General features: G+C 42.3%; 4 protein-coding genes across 13 annotated transcripts; 1 reads left to right on the top strand and 3 right to left on the bottom strand.

The window, feature by feature from the left end:
- Nucleotides 1-1,472: 1,472 nt before the first annotated feature.
- LOC128255291 (uncharacterized) lies at nt 1,473-1,726 on the top strand. Its single transcript, XM_052984817.1, has one exon. The coding sequence runs from the start codon at nt 1,510-1,512 to the stop codon at nt 1,663-1,665; it is 156 nt and encodes a 51-aa protein (XP_052840777.1). The 5' UTR covers nt 1,473-1,509; the 3' UTR covers nt 1,666-1,726.
- An 80-nt stretch (nt 1,727-1,806) lies between these two features.
- Nucleotides 1,807-14,835, bottom strand: LOC128254984 (glutamyl aminopeptidase). 10 transcript variants are annotated; one of them, XM_052984462.1, is made up of 8 exons: nt 14,696-14,835; nt 14,272-14,639; nt 13,092-13,352; nt 5,602-5,714; nt 3,740-4,702; nt 3,530-3,673; nt 2,942-3,433; nt 1,807-2,654 (listed from the first exon to the last, which is right to left on the bottom strand). In XM_052984462.1, the coding sequence occupies exons 1-8, from the start codon at nt 14,703-14,705 to the stop codon at nt 1,979-1,981; spliced, it is 3,027 nt and encodes a 1,008-aa protein (XP_052840422.1). In that variant the 5' UTR covers nt 14,706-14,835; the 3' UTR covers nt 1,807-1,978. The 10 variants fall into 10 exon arrangements, with proteins under 10 accessions (XP_052840422.1, XP_052840397.1, XP_052840388.1 ...); XM_052984437.1 differs by lacking the exon at nt 5,602-5,714 and having other exon boundaries at nt 12,982-13,352; XM_052984428.1 differs by lacking the exons at nt 13,092-13,352; nt 14,272-14,639; nt 14,696-14,835 and adding exons at nt 6,950-7,368; nt 11,793-11,865 and having other exon boundaries at nt 5,602-6,088.
- On the bottom strand, nt 13,578-13,949 carry LOC128255312 (uncharacterized). The gene is made up of 2 exons (XM_052984840.1): nt 13,858-13,949; nt 13,578-13,796 (listed from the first exon to the last, which is right to left on the bottom strand). The coding sequence occupies exons 1-2, from the start codon at nt 13,883-13,885 to the stop codon at nt 13,609-13,611; spliced, it is 216 nt and encodes a 71-aa protein (XP_052840800.1). The 5' UTR covers nt 13,886-13,949; the 3' UTR covers nt 13,578-13,608.
- Nucleotides 14,836-15,090: 255 nt separating the features above from the next.
- On the bottom strand, nt 15,091-19,153 carry LOC128255043 (glutamyl aminopeptidase). Its single transcript, XM_052984484.1, has 6 exons — nt 18,786-19,153; nt 18,375-18,730; nt 18,123-18,267; nt 17,524-18,057; nt 16,544-17,469; nt 15,091-15,886 (listed from the first exon to the last, which is right to left on the bottom strand). Exons 1-6 carry the CDS (start codon nt 18,924-18,926, stop codon nt 15,214-15,216), a joined length of 2,775 nt encoding a protein of 924 aa, XP_052840444.1. The 5' UTR covers nt 18,927-19,153; the 3' UTR covers nt 15,091-15,213.
- Nucleotides 19,154-19,661: the final 508 nt, after the last annotated feature.

Below are 19,661 nucleotides of genomic sequence, written 5' to 3'. Positions count from 1 at the left end.
TAAAAAAAAATTAAAAAACAGAAAAGTTATAATTTTTTTTCATTTATTTTTATGATTGTTCCTATGGGAGCTATATGCTATAGTCGTCCGATTTTGATGAAATTTAAACAGTAATTCTGAAATATTTAACCATTACTATATCTCGAAGAACTAAAAAAAAAATTTGAAAACAGCAAAGTTATAATTTTTTTGATTTGTTTTTCCGATTGTTCCTATTGGAGCTATATGCTATAGTCGTCCGATCCGGCTCGTTCCGACTTATATACTTCCTGCAATAGAAAGACAACTTTTGGGAAAGTTTCATGCAGATAGCTTAAAAACTGAAAGACTAGTTTGCATATAAACGGACGGACAGACGGATAGACGGACGGACATGGCTAGATCGACTCTACTAGTGATGCTGATCAAGAATATATATACTTTATAGGGTCGGAAACGTCTCCTTCACTGCGTTGCAAACTTCTGACTGAAATTATAATACCCTCTGCAAGGGTATAAAAATTGTTTTAATATTTTTAATGTTTCCATGGGAGCTTTACGTTAAAGTCGTCCGATTTTGATGAAATTAAAACCGTAATTCTGAAATATTTAACCATTACTATATGTCGAAGAACTAAAAAAAAAATTAAAAAACAGCAAAGTTATAATTTCTTTTTATTTATTTTTTCGATTGTTCCTATGGGAGCTATATGATATAGTCGTCCGATTTTGATGAAATTTAATTCTGAAATATTTATCCATTACTATATCTGGAAGAACTAAAAAAAAAATTAAAAAACAGAAAAGTTATAATTTTTTTCATTTATTTTTATAATTGTTCCTATGGGAGCTATATGCTATAGTCGTCCGATTTTGATGAAATTCAAACAGTAATTCTGAAATATTTAACCATTACTATATGTCGAAGAACTAAAAATAAAATTAAAAAAACAGCAAAGTTATAATTTTTTTTATTTATTTTTTCGGTTGTTCCTATGGGAGCTATATGCTACAGTCGTCCGATCCGGCTCGTGCCGACTTATATACTACCTGCAATAGAAAGACAACTTTTGGGAAAGTTTCATGCAGTTAGCTTTAAAACTGAGAGACTAGTTTGCGTAGAAACGGACGGACAGACGGAAAGACGGACATGGCTAGATCGACTCGCCTAGTGATGCTGATCAAGAATATATATACTTTATAGGGTCACAGATGTCTCCTTCACTGCGTTGCAAACTTCTGACTGAAATTATAATACCCTCTGCAAGGGTATAAAAATATTCTTCGGCAGTTTTCTCTTAAGAAATACTTTTTAGCAGTAAAAACTAAGAAAATTGACTGATAATTGCATATAAGTGTTGACAGTTTGATATCATTATTTAAATGCATTCATTTAATTCAAATATTTGTAAGCAATTGCAGAAACATCTAAACAAACTTGCTCGGCCAGTGCTAAGAAATACTTTAGAAGCACGTATAAATAGCAGCCCGTTTCAATCTAGAGCTAGTTACAGCTCGAAACCAATCACCATGCAGTTCTCCACTTTCCTGATGGCCATCTTTGTGGTTGCTACGCTGATGTTGTTCAGCGCTCCAGCAACTGAGGCCACCTTCCTTCTCATCGCTTGCATGCTGCGGTCACCATTGTGCCCATGGGTCACCACAGCTGCAGCAGCTACCGGTTGATACTTGATACGATACTTAACACATGTACCTTAACTAAATAAAATTAATTTTTGTTGCATTACATCGTGGGATTGTTCAACCCTAGCTGCTTAAAGTCTAAGCAAAAGCTTAAAAAATATCCCATTTTTATGAAAATGGAGGTAGGGTAAATTTGTTGTCTTGTATTTTCTTCAAAAATATCATAAGCATTCACAATTCTTCGTTCACATTTGAAATGCAATTGCTGCACTAGTTAGCTAAGACTATGTTCAATTCCATTGGTAGTTTTTACATTATTGGTATTTTACAGGGTGCAAATGGCCGAGTGGGCGGCTCATTGAATGCGATTGGTGACGGCGGCCTGTTGGACGTAGTTGGCCAACCACTCGCCCACCTGGGCCTTGTTCACCGATAGCCACTTGATGTTGGCCTTCACCGTTTCCAGCGCCTGTTGGCGGGCCGCAGTTCCGGCTCCCGCCTCGGGATACTTGGCGAAGAACTGCTGCATCTCCTCCAGCTTCGTCTGCGTCGAGAAGCGGGCCGTGATCGTGGGGATCAGTCGGCCCAGGGTGCGCTCGTTGATGCCGAAACGCTCCACCAGCTGCTCCCAGTTCTCGCGCACGTAGACCCACACCAGGCTCTGGCCCACCGGGTTGGTGGAGATGTAGCCCAGCAGCGTGAAGTAGTCCTGGCGGCGCACATTGCTCTCGTCCCAGGCCCAGTTGATGTACCGCTGCAGCAGCCACGGCACCTGCACGGCGGCCAGGCTGTTCATCAGCTTCAGCTTCTCCTGGGCATCGGCCTCGTCCAGGTACAGCTTCCACACCTGATCCCACGCAGCCTCGGTGTTCACCTGCTGCAGGCCGTAGTAGTAGACCACGTCCCGGATATCCGGACTGGGTCGGGTCTCCGGACTGGCCAGCCACTGGTTGAACAGCGTGACAGCCTGCTTCAGGGAGCTCTCATGTCCCAAACTGCAGGCGGAACTCAGCACCTTGATGCGGAGGCGACTGTAAGCGATTGGAAGTTTAAATATGTATTAAAGGTAAGTTGAAGTTAAATGGCTTAGCCCTAAAATTTAGGTTTTCTGGGAATTAAAAAAGTTCAAGTAGAACATTCTTATTAGATGCAAATTGGAATAACTTTTTTTAGGATTTCAATTTTAAAATCTTTAGAGGAAACAAGTGTTTCACAAAACTTAGTAAAAGTAGAGCATTATTATTGGATTTGGATTGAACTTAATTTTCTTTTTTAACCAAAAATAATATAATAAATAAAGTGTATAGAACTTTCTTACTTTTGCAAATGATCAGTGCCGACGGTAAAGGTGACGCTCTCCACAATTGGCGTAAGCAGTTTGCGGGCGTAGGTGGTAAAGTTGCTGTACAGATCCGTGTAGTAGACCCGGTTCCTCAGAGTGGCCAGGGAGGAGGTGCCGACGCTCCAGGGCACGTAGTCCTTCTCGCTCTCCAGGTAAGTGCTCAGATCGAGAGCCACGGCGTAGTTCAGCTGTCCGGCAGCGGCCAAAGTGTTGGCATCGTTCAGCAGATGAGCACGATCGGCGGTGCTGAAGGTTTCCCGGGACGCCTTGAGGGCAGTGGTCAGCGCTGCCCACTGCTCGGCTGCATAGTTGACCCGGTAGTAGCCCACCTGGTCCTTGTTGAACTTGATCCAGCTGGCATCGCCCGAGAGCGTGATGCTGGCCTCGTTGTCGTTGTGGTTGAAGATCGTGGACTGGACCTCGCTGCTGATGCTGCTCGTGTAGGTGATCGGAATCGACCAACGGTAGCTGTTGAAAGAGGAATCTTATAAGTATGCCATTCTATAAGGTAGGATATAAGCGTATTTGCATACTATTATTATCAAGTATACATAAAAGACTTACTTGAATGACGATGGTTCTGCCTCCGCTGCGTAGTCATCCTCATTGGCCAGGAAGCGCTTTTGGGTGAGCTTGTAGGTGTTTCCACTTTTCACTACCTCCACCACAGGAAGACCCATCTGCTCCGTCCAGGTTTGCATGATCTGTCTGCAGGTTACATGAGAAAATGAAAGCTTGATGAAGGCATCTTTACCAGCAGTAAGCAATACTTACTTCACATCAAAGTCGAGTCCCTCCTCCTCCTCGACGGCTGTGAGGTAATCCTCGGTGGTGGCAGTGCTGTAGATGTGACGCACCAAATAGCGAGTGGTGGCGTTCTTCAGCTTGGGCTCGCCCACCAGGTTCTCCAGCATGCGAACCAAGGCGGCTCCCTTGGAGTAGGTGATGGTATCGAAGTACTCGGTGATCTCGGCAGGACTCTCAATGGACTTGACAATCGGGTGGGAGGCCAGGGTGGCATCGATGGTCAGCACCGGATGCAGTTCCTCAATCACAAACTGGTTGTCCATGTCCCATTCCGGGTGCATGTGCTTCACACCCTTGTACTCCACAAAGGAGGCGAATCCCTCGTTCAGCCACAGGTCGCTCCACCAGTTCATGGTCACCAGGTTGCCGAACCACTGGTGGGCCAGCTCGTGCGCCACCACGATGGCCACGCGCTGCTTATTGACGCTGGAACTGGTTGACTCGTCGTACAGGAGCGCCGTCTCCCGGAAGGTGACCAATCCCCAGTTCTCCATCGCACCGGACACGAAATCGGGTATGGCCACCATGTCCAGTTTGGGCAGCGGGTACGAGATGTTGAAGTAGTTGATGTAGTAGGCAGTCACTCCGGCTCCAGTCTCCAGGGCGTACTGCGTTTTCTCGACCTGCGCAGGCGGAGCATATACCCTCAACTCAATGCTGGTACCCGCCACGGTGGTGGTCTTGTACGCAAAGTCAGACACCACAAAGGCGGCCAGGTATGTGCTCATGGGCAGAGTCTCAGCGAAGGTCACCTCGGTGAGATTGCCATCGACGTACTCACTGGCCACCGGCATGTTGGACAGCACGTGGTACTCATCGCCACTGGGACGAGCCACCGTGATGGTGAACTGGGCCTTCAGAGCGGGCTCATCGAAGCAGGGGAAGGCCAAACGGGCGTAGGTGGGCTCGAACTTGGTGCTTACTATCGATCTGGAAGGGAATCAATGGGTAATGTTAGTGGTGTCTATTAATGTGGTATAAAACAAGCAACAATAACGATTAGGTTACATAAACAGCTGCGGTCAAAATAATATCAGAAATTATCCGTAACTCCATTTACCGTTAATTGTATATTTAAAAAACGTCTAAAGTAACTTTAAATAATAAAATATTTGTAATCTTATGTAAAATACAGATCAATGAAATTTTATAGTAAATATCTCAAAATACTATAAACTTTTAAAGATATTCATTATACCTAAAAGGTAGAGTTTTGGAAAATAATTCAAATCTTTTTATGTCCTGGATAAACTGAACTTAAATTAAAATTTTTGTTTTATTGCTGGGTTGCTTTATCAGAATTTTTGTTGCGCTTAAAAAGTATTTTGTTTAAGCTTTTTAAGTTGTCTCAGTGTTATTATTTTGACCGTAACGATATAGTAGTAACATTAGAAGGAATATTGTTTCGAGATACTATTCAAAGATAGTTTTAACATCTCTATTAAATCATAAAAAATATTAAGATTTTATTTAAGTAACGTAAACTTAAAATATTTAATAATTAACTTGATAAACTTAGTTTAGAACTATTGGCCTTTTAAAAGCCTAACAAAATAAAATATAGTATGAAACCTTTAAAAACGCTGGTAAATCTAAAATAATACCTTTGCAGTTAAAGTAAAGTCATAAAGTAAAACTTTAAAAACCCGGAAAAGTAGATTTCGGGTTGTAGCCCTAAAGTTTGGATTGGCTAGGTATCTTAGTTTTACCTATTTAAAATACCTTTAATTAGTTAATTAGATGACTAAAGTCAGATCCTTAAAGCTAGGTTAGTGGGGTGCATGCTGGGGGCATTGGGTAAAGCAGTTAGTAGTTAGTAGCCTGGCTACCTGGAGCGGTTCTTCAGCTTGTCCAAGTAGGAGCTCTGGTACATGCCCGTAATACGGTCCGTCAGGGATCCGTTGAAGCTGAGGCGCAGCGAGTAGTTGCCCACCGCGAGGGGCTGCTCGAACTCGGTCACCCAGTACTCGAAATCCGGGTGGGCGAAGGTCAGCGAGGGGGTGATCTCGTTGAGCGGCGACCCCGAGTCGTCCAGGTGCTGCACCGCCACGGTGCTCACGTTCAGCTGCTTCACGTGCACCGGAATGAAGGCGATGGGCTCCAGGACCTGCAGGCTGATGCTGATGTTGCCGGAGTAGTTCTTCCGGTCGAGATCGGGGCGCAGGTGGAGGCGGTACTTGCTGGGCTTTATCTGCTTGGGCAGCCGGAATCCCAGTTTCTCGAGCACCTTGCTCGCGGCTTTGATGGCGGGCGCCAGGGTGGCCATAATACTCGATTTTCTGCTGGCAGGCACTTGTGTGGTGTGAACGCGATTATCTGCGTTTAATATGCGATTTAATTATCAGTTATTAGTCTCGTTTAATCTACTAGAATATATCAGTCTCATAAAAGCTAAGAACAGTGTGGCTGTATTTCCAAAATATGCTGTGTAATGTAGAAAACACACTTTAAAATACCACAAAAAAAGGTTTATAACTTGGATAAATGCATTTGGTATTATTTACCGCAGAGAATGCGCGCCAAATTCAAACATGATTTTATGTAACTCATGAATTTTTCTTGCATTTATCTAAAGTCTGACACTTAATGAAAATATATGTTTGATTTCTATAATATTGAATATGTAACACATTTTTATTTTGTACATAAAAATATTGTTTTAAATTCATATAAATAAAAAAAATATTACATATTTAAATTTGGGCTTGTACATACAATAAAACTTTTACTATTATAATATTATCCAGAATTTTAAAAATATTTATTTATTTATTACTTCAACATTTCCCTTAAAAGCGTGACGGCAACTAATTTAATAATACCTTATATTTATATGCTTTAAAATCAAATCTATAAGGTATAAGTTTTCAAAAGTATATGACAAAGAGACTTTATAAATTGATTTTGGCAATTGACTGTATTTAAGTTTTGTGAAACAAGCTGTAACTTTATTATTTCCTTTTTAGTCCATTTTAAATATTATTATTCGTTTTCTAACTCATTAAATCATCATAATTTTTTAAATAAAGCTTTCTCCTTGCTTTTTATCGCCTCACTGTCTGTTCTTTCTGCCGCTTTGAGCTTGACCTTTGAGCTTGCAATTATCAGATAAATTCAAATATTCGATCTTTTGATATATATTTTAATCATTTTCCCGACCAAAGAGGAACATCGTACCTGAAAGTACGCTCAGAATGGGCTTCGTGGAGAGCAACTGGTCCCGATCCACGTACACGGTGCGGATGGTGGAGTTGAGGGCCCACTGGGAAGCGTTCGAGGGCAGCTGCTGCTGCCGCTGGTGCTCCTCGGCTATGTTCTTGCCCACGTAGACGAGGGCGCCCAGCAGGAAGCCGCAGAGGACGAGCAGGAAGACGCAGAAGGCCGCCAGGGTCAGGATCGTGTTGCTGGGGGCCTTGTGCGGCCTGTTGGTGTCCTTGATCCGGTGGTTATCGTCTGCGGAGAGACTGCTGCGCGGGCGGACGTTTTTTGCTGCATACATGCTGACTTTTATTTTCGTTTCACCTTATTGTGTATTTTTTAACTTTTTCGCTATAACTATTTACACTGGTTTTTTGGGTTCTGTATGACTCGTCGTTCTACAACAGTAAATCACTTGGAAATATTATTAAAGGTTTTTTTTTTTTTTTTTGTGAAATGTCACTGCCGCGATCGGTAAGCTCCGCTTTAACTGTAGTTTTATCACGAACTGAGGCTGCCCCAAAAGGCCACAACTTCATCCAATCTATTGTGTCATCGACGAGGTAACTCGAGAGCATCATAAAAAGCCGCGTACTGAATTACATGCGTCGCCGGCGCTGCCATCATCAGTTTTTATAATCTCCGAGCTGCTTATAAACAAACCCGGGTTTTATTGCCGTCCTTTTTATGGCGAGGAGGTGGCGGGGCAACTCAGCTTCCGTCACATTTCACATTTCACTCCATCTCCAGGTGGAGATTGCCTCAATTTTGTCTCGCTGCAGATCAATCAGATGCCTGTAATTTTCGTCCCCCAATCACCCAAGCCCCCGCCAACGGTCACGTAATGAAGTTGGTCATTTCGTGAAATTGTTACTACAAATACTCGAAGCCGTTTTTTAGTTTAGTTGCTGGTTGGTGTTGGAACTGGGCTACCCAACCGCAAGAGTTGCAAAGTTGCAATTCGAATCCCCGGGCTTGTTGCAATGATACGGCCACCACAGGCCACTTTCTACAGAGGCGTCTTTTCACAGCAAATTGCGATATCAAATATTGATTTTGAAAGGTTGATCAACTCAATGACAATAAATTCATAAGTCAATACAATAAGATGGAAAGATTTAACCTGTTATGATATATAATATAAATATAATTTGAAATATATGTTAAGACATACAGTTTTTTTTTTAAATTAACAAACCACCGATATGGCATTTGATGTTTCTTATGTATAAAAATGATTTTATAACTCATTCTATTATTGGCCAGTTGTTACGATAAGGAGTATAAATCAGCATATTTCAAATATTTCTTTTTAATCAATTTAATATTAACATCATGATGAATGATAAGAATTTTCTTTCCGTGTGCTATTGATTGATGGATCACAAAAGGTTGTTGGCTTTTTGCCTGACAATTTACCGGGCAGACTTACGACTTTGTTGCACAAATCTCCGGAGCTTGAGCGATGGGAAAAAATTGCAGATGCCATTATTAGCAATGGAAATGAATTGAATTGGCCACAGAGCCAAGGTACACGGCTTGTGCCCTGACAATTATGTCAGGATATAGGAGTATTAAGGCATCGTACCAAGTCATATATTAAAAGAGAACAATATGCGATGCAGCTGCAATATCACACGGAACCTCGCATATACTATTCACTTTAAATTGTGCGAAATGGGGAATTCGAGACTGCAGAATATGCTAATTTTTCTCCAGCCGCCAGGCAATTGTCTCTGATACCCAAAGCCCACCCCCTCGAATCTTCCGCGGATGATGTAATGCTGACTCAATTAGGGAGCGCACATCGCACAAAGCCACCGCACATCGCCGGCAACCAAATTGCATGACTACTACCTTATGGGCGGCTGAAAAAAAAGAGTCAGAAGATCTGCAGACAATGCCAGCTGCTGGCAGGTCGACTCTAAAGTACGTATATTCATTATATATATATATCGCCGACTTCCAAGAGGCAATCGGACACGCCCCATTGCTCAAACGTGGATGTCTTCGCATTCTGAGCCCGATGAAGCGATGATCGCGGGGGCACAAGCCATAACATAACAGTTCTCATGCTTCGCTAATGAGTGGCATAAATTTCACTTCTTTTATGATCGAGTCGAATGCACACAGACAAAATTTTAATAGATGTTTGATGACCAGTAAAACTTTTAATGGGCACAACGCTTACAATGTCTGACGTTTTGTCTGATTTAACATACATAGTTTAATAAAAATGAATATAAATAATGATCCATTTGGATAAAGTACTGTTAATTTAAATTAATTAAGTTCACAACGTAAACACCGTGATAACTGGGGTCATGACTTTAATTTGTTCAATCCTTTAGATTATTTTGTAATTCAGAGAATTTGCTAAAAAGAAATAAAGTAAACAAATATTCTATAACAAAAGTAAATCATTTTTTTTTGCACTGCATCGTTTTGTTTACTTCTGAGTTCAATTGCATATAATTTTTGAAATTTGAAATTGAAAGCTTTGATTTGAAACACGTTCTTCGGGCTTTTTAAGGTCATAACTTTCACAATACACAAAGTCGCTGGAGAAAAAGCCGCAAAAATGCAAATCGCTTTACGTGACAAGTGCGCCCCAGAAACACCCAAAACACAAAATAAAACCCAGAGTAGTAAAAAATACAGCCTGTAACACCCGCGATGGGATGACACTTGACAAAGGTCGTCTATACGTGCCTGAAATTTACGATATTCACAAAGGAAAAATTAAAATAAAAACAATGAAAAGGCGCAAATCGGTGGACAAAGAAATGATTGCCTCAATTTGCATGTTTGGGGTTAACGGAATGCGAAATACATTTATTATCAATCAAAGAGTTGCATCACTATAAACAAAAATAGACTATCAAATCGGCATAGGAAACATCAGCCTTGAAAGCTTTATTTGAATATAGTTATGCCCTAAGGTTTGAAATTTAATTAAATGAATCAATTAATTTCAAATGTGAAGCCCAGTTTAGAAATATAGTTATGAATGCAGCATGTTATATACCAATGCAAACATTAAATATTAACGAAAGAAAATCATAGACCATAATTTACTGCAACTTGATCCATATTAGGAATATTAGAATTGTAAGCAATTCACTTCAATAAATAACTTGTCAATTAACAAGTCGATTAAAAATAGACCATCAATAAGCTACACAAAGAAAATCAAAGACCCAGCTAATTAAAACATTTAATTTTAAAGGGCATTGAACTTCAAAGCGTATAATTGTTTAATTAACACCATACAAAAGGTGTCAAATGCCTTATCAATTCCGCCAACAGCAATTAATTTACATAATAAGCATACAAATCCAATTAAAAACCTTGCACTTTCGAAGGTATTTTCCCACACTTGAGCGGAATTTCTATTTCGCCCAAGAAGAACAAAAAAGAAATCAGTGTCAATGAAAATGAAAAAAAGGTTTGACCACCGGGCTTCGGCTGAACTTTCAAGAACAAAACAAAACGAGAAAACACAGTGAGAAACGGTGTGGAGAAAAATACTATACTACGACAACAAGTTGTTTGGCAGTCAATGATGTCGACCCATTTCGTTTCGACTTTTGGAAGAAAGTATTTTCTCAGCGGCCATTGAGTATCCGCCGCATTGGAGATGTAAACACGACGCATTTCTTGGCCAGCAGCCAGTTATACACAGCAACAAAAAAAGAGTACTACAATGTGATTTACACATTTTTCATAAACAAGTTTTTATACTAAAGCGGAAGATGGTTGAAAACCTATCTCAAACTCGAACGTAAATTTGAAAAATAAATGTAATAATGTTTATCCAAATATATTTTGACAATTAATTAATTTTATTGTTCAAACATTTTTTTCTAGATGACTCATTTTATTATTTAAACTAATAAATCAACTAAGAATACCTGATATAAAATTAAGAAAAAAAAAACCAAAAACGATTTTTTTTAAATTTAACAATAAAAATTAATGTGATAAGGAATTTGAGAGTCGTTATCTTAGTTGTCAATTAAAGAATTTTTGAAAGAGAAAAATGTACAATGTAAATTTGTCACGGAATGCGAGTAAGATCACAGATCATGAAAGTAAATTTGGATTATCTTAAAAGATCACTCAGAAATCAGCCCTACATAAGCCACACCCCGTTGTCTAGAAAATTGTTAACCCAATTGATTTTGCAGTGCAGCGACAGTGGCCGATTTAAGGCCAAGAACTTGCGCGGCAAGTGAACTATGTATGCATTTGGCTCCAAGCCTGTTTGCAGCGGGCCAAACGGTGGGGAAAGGGGCGGATGCGCTGCAACCTGTTTGATTCAGCCTCGTGGTGGAGTTCTCTTGGCCAGCTTGCGATGGCTTGTTGTTTACCGGACTGCCTGCTGAAAGTCAAAGTTGGCTTAGAATCCGGTGGTCGGTCGCATTTTAGCAAATAATAAATATTAAAATTAGTAATCGCATCAATGCGTCCAACTAAAGCCCGAATCTCGATCGCATAACGGACTAAGCGACAATGGAGCTTTTGGAGCGGACTCAACGGTATCCGATTGATCTGGGCCACTTATTATCTATTATTTCTGTCGCATTTCGCATTTCGCACTATGCCTTTTACTTGATTTACAGTTGAAATCACAGCTTTTCGTGTAACGTTTTGTCGACGACTGGCATTAATTGTCACTTTGCCGGGTCCGAGAAAGATTCTCTCGTCTAATTTGATAACGGCAATTGCCGGGCAGATATCATTCTTGATTCAAATCGTAAGCGCGCACACGAGAAACCGGGAATAACGGAGAAGGGGGGATCGGAATCGAGAAACGTACTGCTGAAATCTGAGATCGTGTTTCAAGACGCGAGCCGCTCTTTTGCGACCGTCGCGCTCGGCTTTGAACTTCCAACTGAAGCGCGGCTCCAAAGCGGCCACGATCTTCGATCCACGAGCTTTCCCAAAAAGCTCTCTCATCAGCTGAGACCGGCTTTCGGCCCAATGGCCCCAAACAAACCGTAAACTCCAACATTGGGGGTACTCTTAATTGAGCTGGGGACTTAATGATAAGCACACAGTCACGGGCAACACAATAGTGCATAGCCCAACACATAACATGATGTACTGATGTATGAAAGGGTTGTAATTTAGTACTTGAAATTATAACAATTTATATATATATGTTTAAAAACTTTTTCAGCTTATATATCATGTTTTCTGTATACACCCAGAGAAAAAACCATGGTAATCCAAAATTTTTGCTTTAAGTTAAATATTTTCGGTACAGATATAGCTCCAGGGGTGTTGTGTTTAATTCAAAGTCTGTAACACACTTTCGTTTTTATTTTAAAGTATGGAAAAATTTGGTTTTTAATTTAAAAAAAATTGTCCTTTTGGATAAACCAATTTAATATGTTAATAAATGCATTATCAAGGTTTTAGTTTATTTTAATTAAGTTTGTATTTCGAACAACAATGTTAAAATCAAATATTTTAAAGGTTAATTATACTATTCGGTTTTTCTCTGGGTGTAATACTTTTACTAATTTGAATAATTACAAATTGAGCATTGACTATAAAGGAAAGTAAATGATTAAAGTATTGTATATGAAACAGGAACCCTATGTCTATGTAGTACATTAAAAAAGTGGATCCTTAACTTAATATATAATATAGAGTTTTAAAGCTAGTTTAAAAGGTTATAAATAAATCAATATATTACGAGCTTCTGTACGTACACTCAGAAAATAAAAATCCCTACCTGTACAATAAAATTTAAAAATTACCTAATGTTATATGTGCAACTTTACTGACTTAAAAGATTTAGTACAAAATATTTTTCCAAGTGTATATGGAGGGAATAAAACTGACTATCTAAAATAGGAACATTTTCCTTGAATTACCATTGTTTCTGAGTAGTTCTTTTTAAAAATTAAGCTGAAATAATTATACCGAGAAACTTAATAAACTTAATAATAACTTTCGCTTACATCATCAATTTACTAAAAGTTTAAATGGCTACTTACTTTTCGACACCTTCGGCATTTGAGTAGTGGCTAAGGTAGCTTCCGGCCAGGTTGCTAAGGCTGCAATCGAAGCTGGCGGACAGGGTGAAGGCCTTGTTCATGCTGAGGACCTCCCGCAGCTGGATCAAGATCAACTCGCGTCTGGCGTCCGTGGTGACCTTTTCGATGGCCACGCGCATGCGCGCCATCATGTTCAGGATGCTGATGCTGTGCACATTGAGGTCCTTGGCGTGCAGGACGATCAGGTTGGTGGCGTTGTTCAGCTGGAACTGGATGGAGACGGTTCCCTCGCAGGCGCCCGTCTTCAGATTGGGCTGGATGTACAGCTTGTACTTGATGGGCCGCAGCTCCGTGGGCAGTCGCCATTCGATCTGCGGGAGTTGTAAAGATTACTAAACACATCCACCACATCGATAATTGGCTGGGGCCCTATAAAGTGAGCAATGCGGTGATAAGGTGGCGATAGAAACGGCTATAGTTGTAGTCAGGTCGTAAACAAAGTGGACTTCGTTGCAACAATTCAACCTTAAGGGACTGCGAAATTAAGTTCACAATTTATTTTATTATTCTGTAGCCATTATTCAAAATACAGTATGTAATGTAAAAAGCCTCATTTTTATTATCTATCTATCTATTAGAAAGAGTGGCCAGCAAGTGGCTTTGAATGTAGTCCTCCAGCACATCCAATTTCCTCTTGGCTTCATCCAACTCTATCCACAAATTATCCCTGTGGACAAGCACAATTACAAAGGCGACAATCAGACAGGTGGACAGCAGGCCAAAGAATATGGCCAAACGTTCAGCGGTGATCAAGTCTATTCAAATATACATACAGGTATTTCAAAATCTTAGACTGCTCTCAAATCATATAAATACCCTTCAGCTTCTCCTTTGTGTTGCCCATTTTGCTGACTGTGAACTCTGTGTTGGCCGCAATTAAACTAACTTAATCGTGCCATGGACTTAGCCAAGTTTCAGGCGAAGCTAACATTTCGTATTTTGATAAAAAGAAAATGAAAGAACCTGACGATAAGCACTTGAAATGACCAATATACTTGTGTGGAAACTTGATAAATTTGGAATTAGTGGCCATGCCGACTTTATGACATCCACTGACCAGTTGCGAAAATTTTCCTATACGATGTAGGCGATTTTACTGAACTATTAGCTTAAATATGCAGCACTTAGTTTCAAATCCCTAAAACACTTTAAACTGTAATTCAAATATTGCTTGAACAAATATTTAAAAAAAAAATTTACATATTTTCATAGTCTTACATCTACACTTACCTTTTCAGGATCGGGCAGTCCTGTGGGCAGGGTGGGGTAGATGGGCTTGACGCTGGTGGAAGTGGTTCCGGTACTGGGAGTTGTACCTCCTCCTGGCGAGGTTCCTCCTCCTGGCGAGGTTTCTCCTCCTGGGGTGGTTCCTCCTCCTGGGGAGGTTCCTCCATCATCCGTTGGTTTGTTGGGATCTGCCGTGGTTGTGGTCGTCGTGGAGGTGGAAGTGGTGTCCATCGTCAGGGCATCGATCTTATCGCGGGCGTCCTGCAGATCGTTCTCCAGATCCGCATTCTGGACGGCCAGCACAATGGTGGCAACGCAAAAAGCCGTGGAGGCCAGGCCCAAAAAGATGGCCACCGATTTGACCGTCACCCCTGCAATTTACTCCATATAGTTTCAATTCCTTTTGAATCTTCTACACCAAACTCACAGGCAAACATTCTAGGGATATTCTTTCTTCACGGAGAACTGTCGACTGCTTCCACTAGGCTGGACGCCAAATTGGAAACTGAATGCAAGTCGCGAATCTGACCCTAAAATTTGGACTTGATAGCCCTGACCAGATTGCTGGCCGATATCTAGACTATATAGCTCCGTGGCCAGATAAATACGGTTTATGTGGCACCATTAGTACGTGGTCTTGTACGTTTATGTTAACAATAAGGCCATATATCGAGTTTTATGGCTGGACAGTCTCGGGATAATTACGCACGGTCATGATTCCATTTTGACCATATACTCGTAACCCCGTAACCCATATCAACAGCATTTCCTGGCTGCCATAGACATCGCCAATCGCCCGGATAAAATGGAAAATATTGGGTGTTATTTACGATTTGATTTTGAAATTTCATTTTATTGAACTCGAACGGAAATTTCGCTGGTTTCTTATGCAATTCTAATTAGTGGTTAATTGCCCGGTTTTTTACACGGCCCATATAGTATGTTTTACAATGGGTTTTTCTTGGTCAGCGGCGCGGCCGTTCCACTCAGCCAGTCGTTGATGTCAGCCCGGTTTCTGGCCAGCCACTCGATGTTGTACTTGATGGTCTCCACGGCCTCCAAACGGGGGTTGGCTCCGGCTCCGGACTCCGGGTACTTGGTGTAGAACTGCTGCACCTCCTCCAGCTTCACGGCGCTCCTGAAGTTGGCTGTAATCTGGGCGATGAGTCGGCCAAAGTTGCGGTTGTTCAGGCCAAAGCGGGCGGAGAGCTGGGGCCAGTGCTCGCGGTAAAACTCCCAGGTGACGGGTTCGCCCACGGGATTGGCGGCGATGTACTGCACACAGGTGAAGTAGTCCTGGGAGCGAACTATGCTCTCGTCACCCGCCAGCGACAGGAAGTTGAAGAGCAGCTGGCTGTCCTGCACGCCAGACAGTCCGTACATCAGCTTCAGCTTCTCGCTGGCATCCGTTTCGGCCGCGAAGATCCGGAACAGCTGCTCCCAGTTCGCCTGGCTGGTGGACTGCTGCATGCCGTAGTAGTAGACGATCTCGCGGAGATCGGGCGATGGCCGGCTGGTCGGGTTCTGGAGGAAGGCGTTGAAGCGCTGGGCAGCCTGCTCCAAGCAATCAGGCACACCCAAAGCACAGGCTGCCGACAAAATGGATACCCTCAGGCGGCTGAAAAGGGAAATAGGAGGTTTTATTCACTGATTTTCGGTGGAATTTTTAATATGAAGCTCTCCTTTTCGTCTCACTTCACTTAATTTCTGGGAAAACTTTCTTAATTTTAAAAATAACGACCTTAACATGGCCTAAACGATGAACCTACCATGTATATTTAAGAATGTTAAGAAATTTTTCCTTAATTTAAGAAATTATAGAAATGTTTTCTGAAAGTCGCACAATTTTAGAAATTTCCTAAATTTGTTAATGCACTAAAAACTTTAGTTATAAACTTACCAAACTGATGGTTCTTATCCTACTTAGCTCTAGATAAAGAAAATTCTGCTGACACAGAAATAAATTTTAGTTTCTCGGGAAGGAAAAATCTGGACTTCTCTAAACTTATTGTTTTTAAATTATTAATTATCAATAATTTTTATAAAAAAAACTTTAAATTTCTTTACTCTGGGAAGGTATTTTTTTTGTTTAATTCAAATATCTAGCTGAATATCGTTTTGCATATCAGACATTAAGAAAGCAGAATATTTTTTAAACGTGGTTTTGAGAGTTCTTACTTTTTTAAAGTACCGAAAAAAGGAAATTGTAAAGAGCAATAGCAATTAATTTGTAAAACATATACACAAGTCCCCAGATAGGTGCAAAAATACTTACTTTTTCAGATGGTTGTTGGCGTCCACAGTCCAGCCCACCTCGTCGTAGACTCCGGTTAGCAGGCTCCTGGCGTAGGTGAGGAAGGACACGTAGCCCTCGCTAAACATGAGGCTGCGATGGAGGGAGATCAGCTTGTTGGCGGCCACATACCAGGGCACAAAGTCGCGCTCCTGGGCCAAGTAGGCGGTCATCTCGAGGGGAACTCTGTAGGAGAGTTGGCTGGCATCGGCCAGGGCGAAGGCATCGTTTAGGAGGTGGGCGCGATCCGCGATATCGAAGCTGTTGGGATTGCTTTTCAGCTCCTGGATGAGCAGCGTCCACAGGCTCTCATCGTAGTTCACCCGGTAGTAGCCCGTCTGGCGGACATTCAGCTTGATCCACTGCACATCTGCGTTGTAGGCAATGCCCACTTGATCAACGTTGTAATCGTATATCACGCTGCCCTCCGAGCCGTCCTGCCCCACATAGGTGATCGGAACGCTCCACCTGTAGCCGTAGGCACTGTCTGCCGGAGCCTCTTCGTAGCTGGCCGGATTGGAGAGGAACCGCTGCTGGGTGACCAGGAAGCCGGCGGCCACCTTGGATACATTCAGCACCGGATATCCCATCTGCTCGGTCCAGGTGAGCATCAGCTTCTTGACGTCCAGGTCGGCCACCAGGGCGTCCACCTCGCTGAGGAAGTCGTCGGTCTCCGTGTTGCTGAACTGGTACTTCACCAGGTAGTTGGTCACCGCCTCCTCGAACTTGTCGGCGCCCACGAGGGTCTCCAGCATGCGGATCACGGAGCCGCCCTTCTCGTAGCTGATTGTGTCGAAAATGGCGACGATCTCGTCGGGAGTCTCCACCTTCTGCACAATCGGGTGGGAGGAGAGCTTGGCGTCGTACACCAGAACGGGCTGCAGTGCCAGGATTTGGAACTGCTCCAGCTGAACAGAGACTGGGTTGAGTATTTAAGTGGCTTTTGGCCAGCAATCCCTTACCATTCCCCAGTCCGAGTGGACTGCGTTGACCCCCTTGTACTGCATGAAGCGGGCGAATCCCTCGTTCAGCCAGATGTCGTTCCACCACTTCATGGTGACCAGGTTTCCGAACCACTGGTGCACAATCTCGTGGGCCAGGGTGCCGGCAATCGACTGCTTGTTCACCGTGGAACTGTAGCTATCATCGTACAGCAGCGCCGTCTCCCTGTAGGTGACCAGTCCCCAGTGCTCCATCGCATTCGAGGAGAAGTCGGGGATGGCGGCCATGTCCAGTTTGGTCAGCGGATAGGGCACCTTGTAGTATTGGATGTAGTACTCGGTGACAGCAGCGCCGAACTCCAGGGCAAAGTCGATTTTGTCCACCTGGTGGGAGGTGGCATAGGCCTGCATGGAGAAGTCCTCACCAATGCCATTGGCCTTGACAGTGGTGGACTTGGAGGCGAAGTCGGACACAATGATGCACACCAGGTAGGTGCTCATCGACACGCTCGTCTCGAAGATGGCCTCCGTGTAGTCGCCCAAGTAGTTGGATTCCTAATTGGTTTGCAATGGTTTTTTTAAAGGATTTTGATCTCTTTTAATCTAATTATTGTACTCACAGTTTGCTGCATGTTGGATACGGCATGGTAGGCACCGCTGGGATGCACCACTGTAATGGCAAAGGTGGCCTTCAGTGCTGGCTCATCGAAGCAAGGGAAGGCCTGGCGGGCATAGGTGGGCTCGAATTTCGTAGTGGAAATGGTTCTGCGAAGAAAGAATGTTACATTTGAGTTTAAGCATAAGGTAGAATAGTTAACTAGTTAATAGTAAGATAAGTGCATACTTTTAGGCAAACAAATTAAAGACATTACCTTTTATCGCCCGCCTCACTTTGGTAGGTACTGCTGTACAGTCCCACAAGCTTGTCCTTCATCTGACCGTTGAAGAGGATGCCCAGTGTAATGGTGGCATCCACTGGCAGTTCCTCCGTCAGCGTGATGATCAGCAACTGGCGCTCATCCTCCAGTTCGAACTTCTCCACCTCGCGGTTCAGCACATACACACTTGTGATGTCCAGGAGATAGGAGTGCAGGATGATTTGGTTGGTGGCCGCCACCACCTTGATCCTGATCTTCAGCTGGCCAGTGAAGTTGCCCGTTATCAGATCCGGATGCCAGTAGAGTTCGTAGTGCGAGGGCACCAGAGCCGTGGGCAGGCGGTAATTAATCTGCAGGGGAATACTTAGGTAATAAAGTTCAGCTGATTAGAACTCTTTAACGTACCGTATCTTCACGCTTCGTCCGGAAATTGTCAATCTTGTCCTGCACACCCTTTAGGTCCTTCTCCACCACCACGTTGGCCGTGGCCAAGGCCACCAACGCCCAGGAGAGCACCACCTGCAGCCAATAGCCCGACAAGAACATCTTTGCAATCGCACGTATCGCGAGCGACTAACTAGCGCGTTAGTCTGTGGCTCCACACTATCCCCTGGCTGCCCACCATTCGGCTCCAATCGATTGGGGCACTCGAATCGGTTTATGTTCGCCCAACCAAATGCGATAAAGATTGGCCAAATAGCCGCGATTACGGTCAGCCGGGCGATAGGGTAAAACCCAGGGATCTTGGGCCTCTATCGTACCAACTCGCCTGGCTTGCGACACAATAATAAATAATTCTAGTTTAAACACTTTATTATAGCCAATCCCACACTATTCTCATTTCTCGAAAGCAAATTTAACCATTGCAATTCATTTCGCTTCGGATCACTGGTGAAAAAAATAAATCGGATTTTTATTTCATCGTTTTTAAACACGTACATTCAGCTGCGATCATTGTAATAGTAGTGGGGCAATGTAAAGTAATCAAAACGATAAGATTGGAAGAACCGTTGTTTTAATTTACCTCAATTAAGGTTAAAAACTTCATTTCTGTTTCATTTATTCAAAGAAAATTAAAACTGGTGTAACTCTATAAAATTCACTTCCAAAGTTCTAAATAGTTTTAAAAAAATTAAGACAATTTAGTAGCGGGTTTTTATAAATTTAGTACGAGTATAATATTTTTAGTCAAGTATTAGAATAAGCTTGGAAAAGTATTCAGAAACATTTAATTAAAAAAAATTAATTGTTTACAAAATACATGTCTATCTAAAAACGCAT

The sequence above is a fragment of the Drosophila gunungcola genome, chromosome 3R, assembly GCF_025200985.1.
Source record: "Drosophila gunungcola strain Sukarami chromosome 3R, Dgunungcola_SK_2, whole genome shotgun sequence".
Taxonomy (NCBI): Eukaryota; Metazoa; Arthropoda; class Insecta; order Diptera; family Drosophilidae; genus Drosophila; species Drosophila gunungcola.
This window is presented reverse-complemented; position numbering and strand designations above follow the sequence as displayed.

Excerpts from the sequence above, each read along its gene's own strand:
- LOC128255312 (XM_052984840.1), bottom strand. The coding sequence starts at position 13,885 with ATGGGCAACACAAAGGAGAAGCTGAAGG. Across the intron at positions 13,797-13,857 it reads CACAAAGGAGAAGCTGAAGG|ACTTGATCACCGCTGAACGT; the intron begins GTATTTATATGA and ends ATATTTGAATAG.
- LOC128255043 (XM_052984484.1), bottom strand. The coding sequence starts at position 18,926 with ATGTTCTTGTCGGGCTATTGGCTGCAGGTGGTGCTCTCCTGGGCGTTG. Across the intron at positions 18,731-18,785 it reads GGACGAAGCGTGAAGATACG|ATTAATTACCGCCTGCCCAC; the intron begins GTACGTTAAAGA and ends ATTCCCCTGCAG. Across the intron at positions 18,058-18,122 it reads TATCCAACATGCAGCAAACT|GAATCCAACTACTTGGGCGA; the intron begins GTGAGTACAATA and ends CAAACCAATTAG.
- LOC128254984 (XM_052984428.1), bottom strand. The coding sequence starts at position 7,271 with ATGTATGCAGCAAAAAACGTCCGCCCGCGCAGCAGTCTCTCCGCAGAC. Across the intron at positions 3,674-3,739 it reads GGACTCGACTTTGATGTGAA|ACAGATCATGCAAACCTGGA; the intron begins GTAAGTATTGCT and ends TGTAACCTGCAG. Across the intron at positions 3,434-3,529 it reads GCAGAACCATCGTCATTCAA|CTACCGTTGGTCGATTCCGA; the intron begins GTAAGTCTTTTA and ends CTCTTTCAACAG.
- LOC128255291 (XM_052984817.1), top strand. The coding sequence starts at position 1,510 with ATGCAGTTCTCCACTTTCCTGATGGCCATCTTTGTGGTTGCTACGCTG.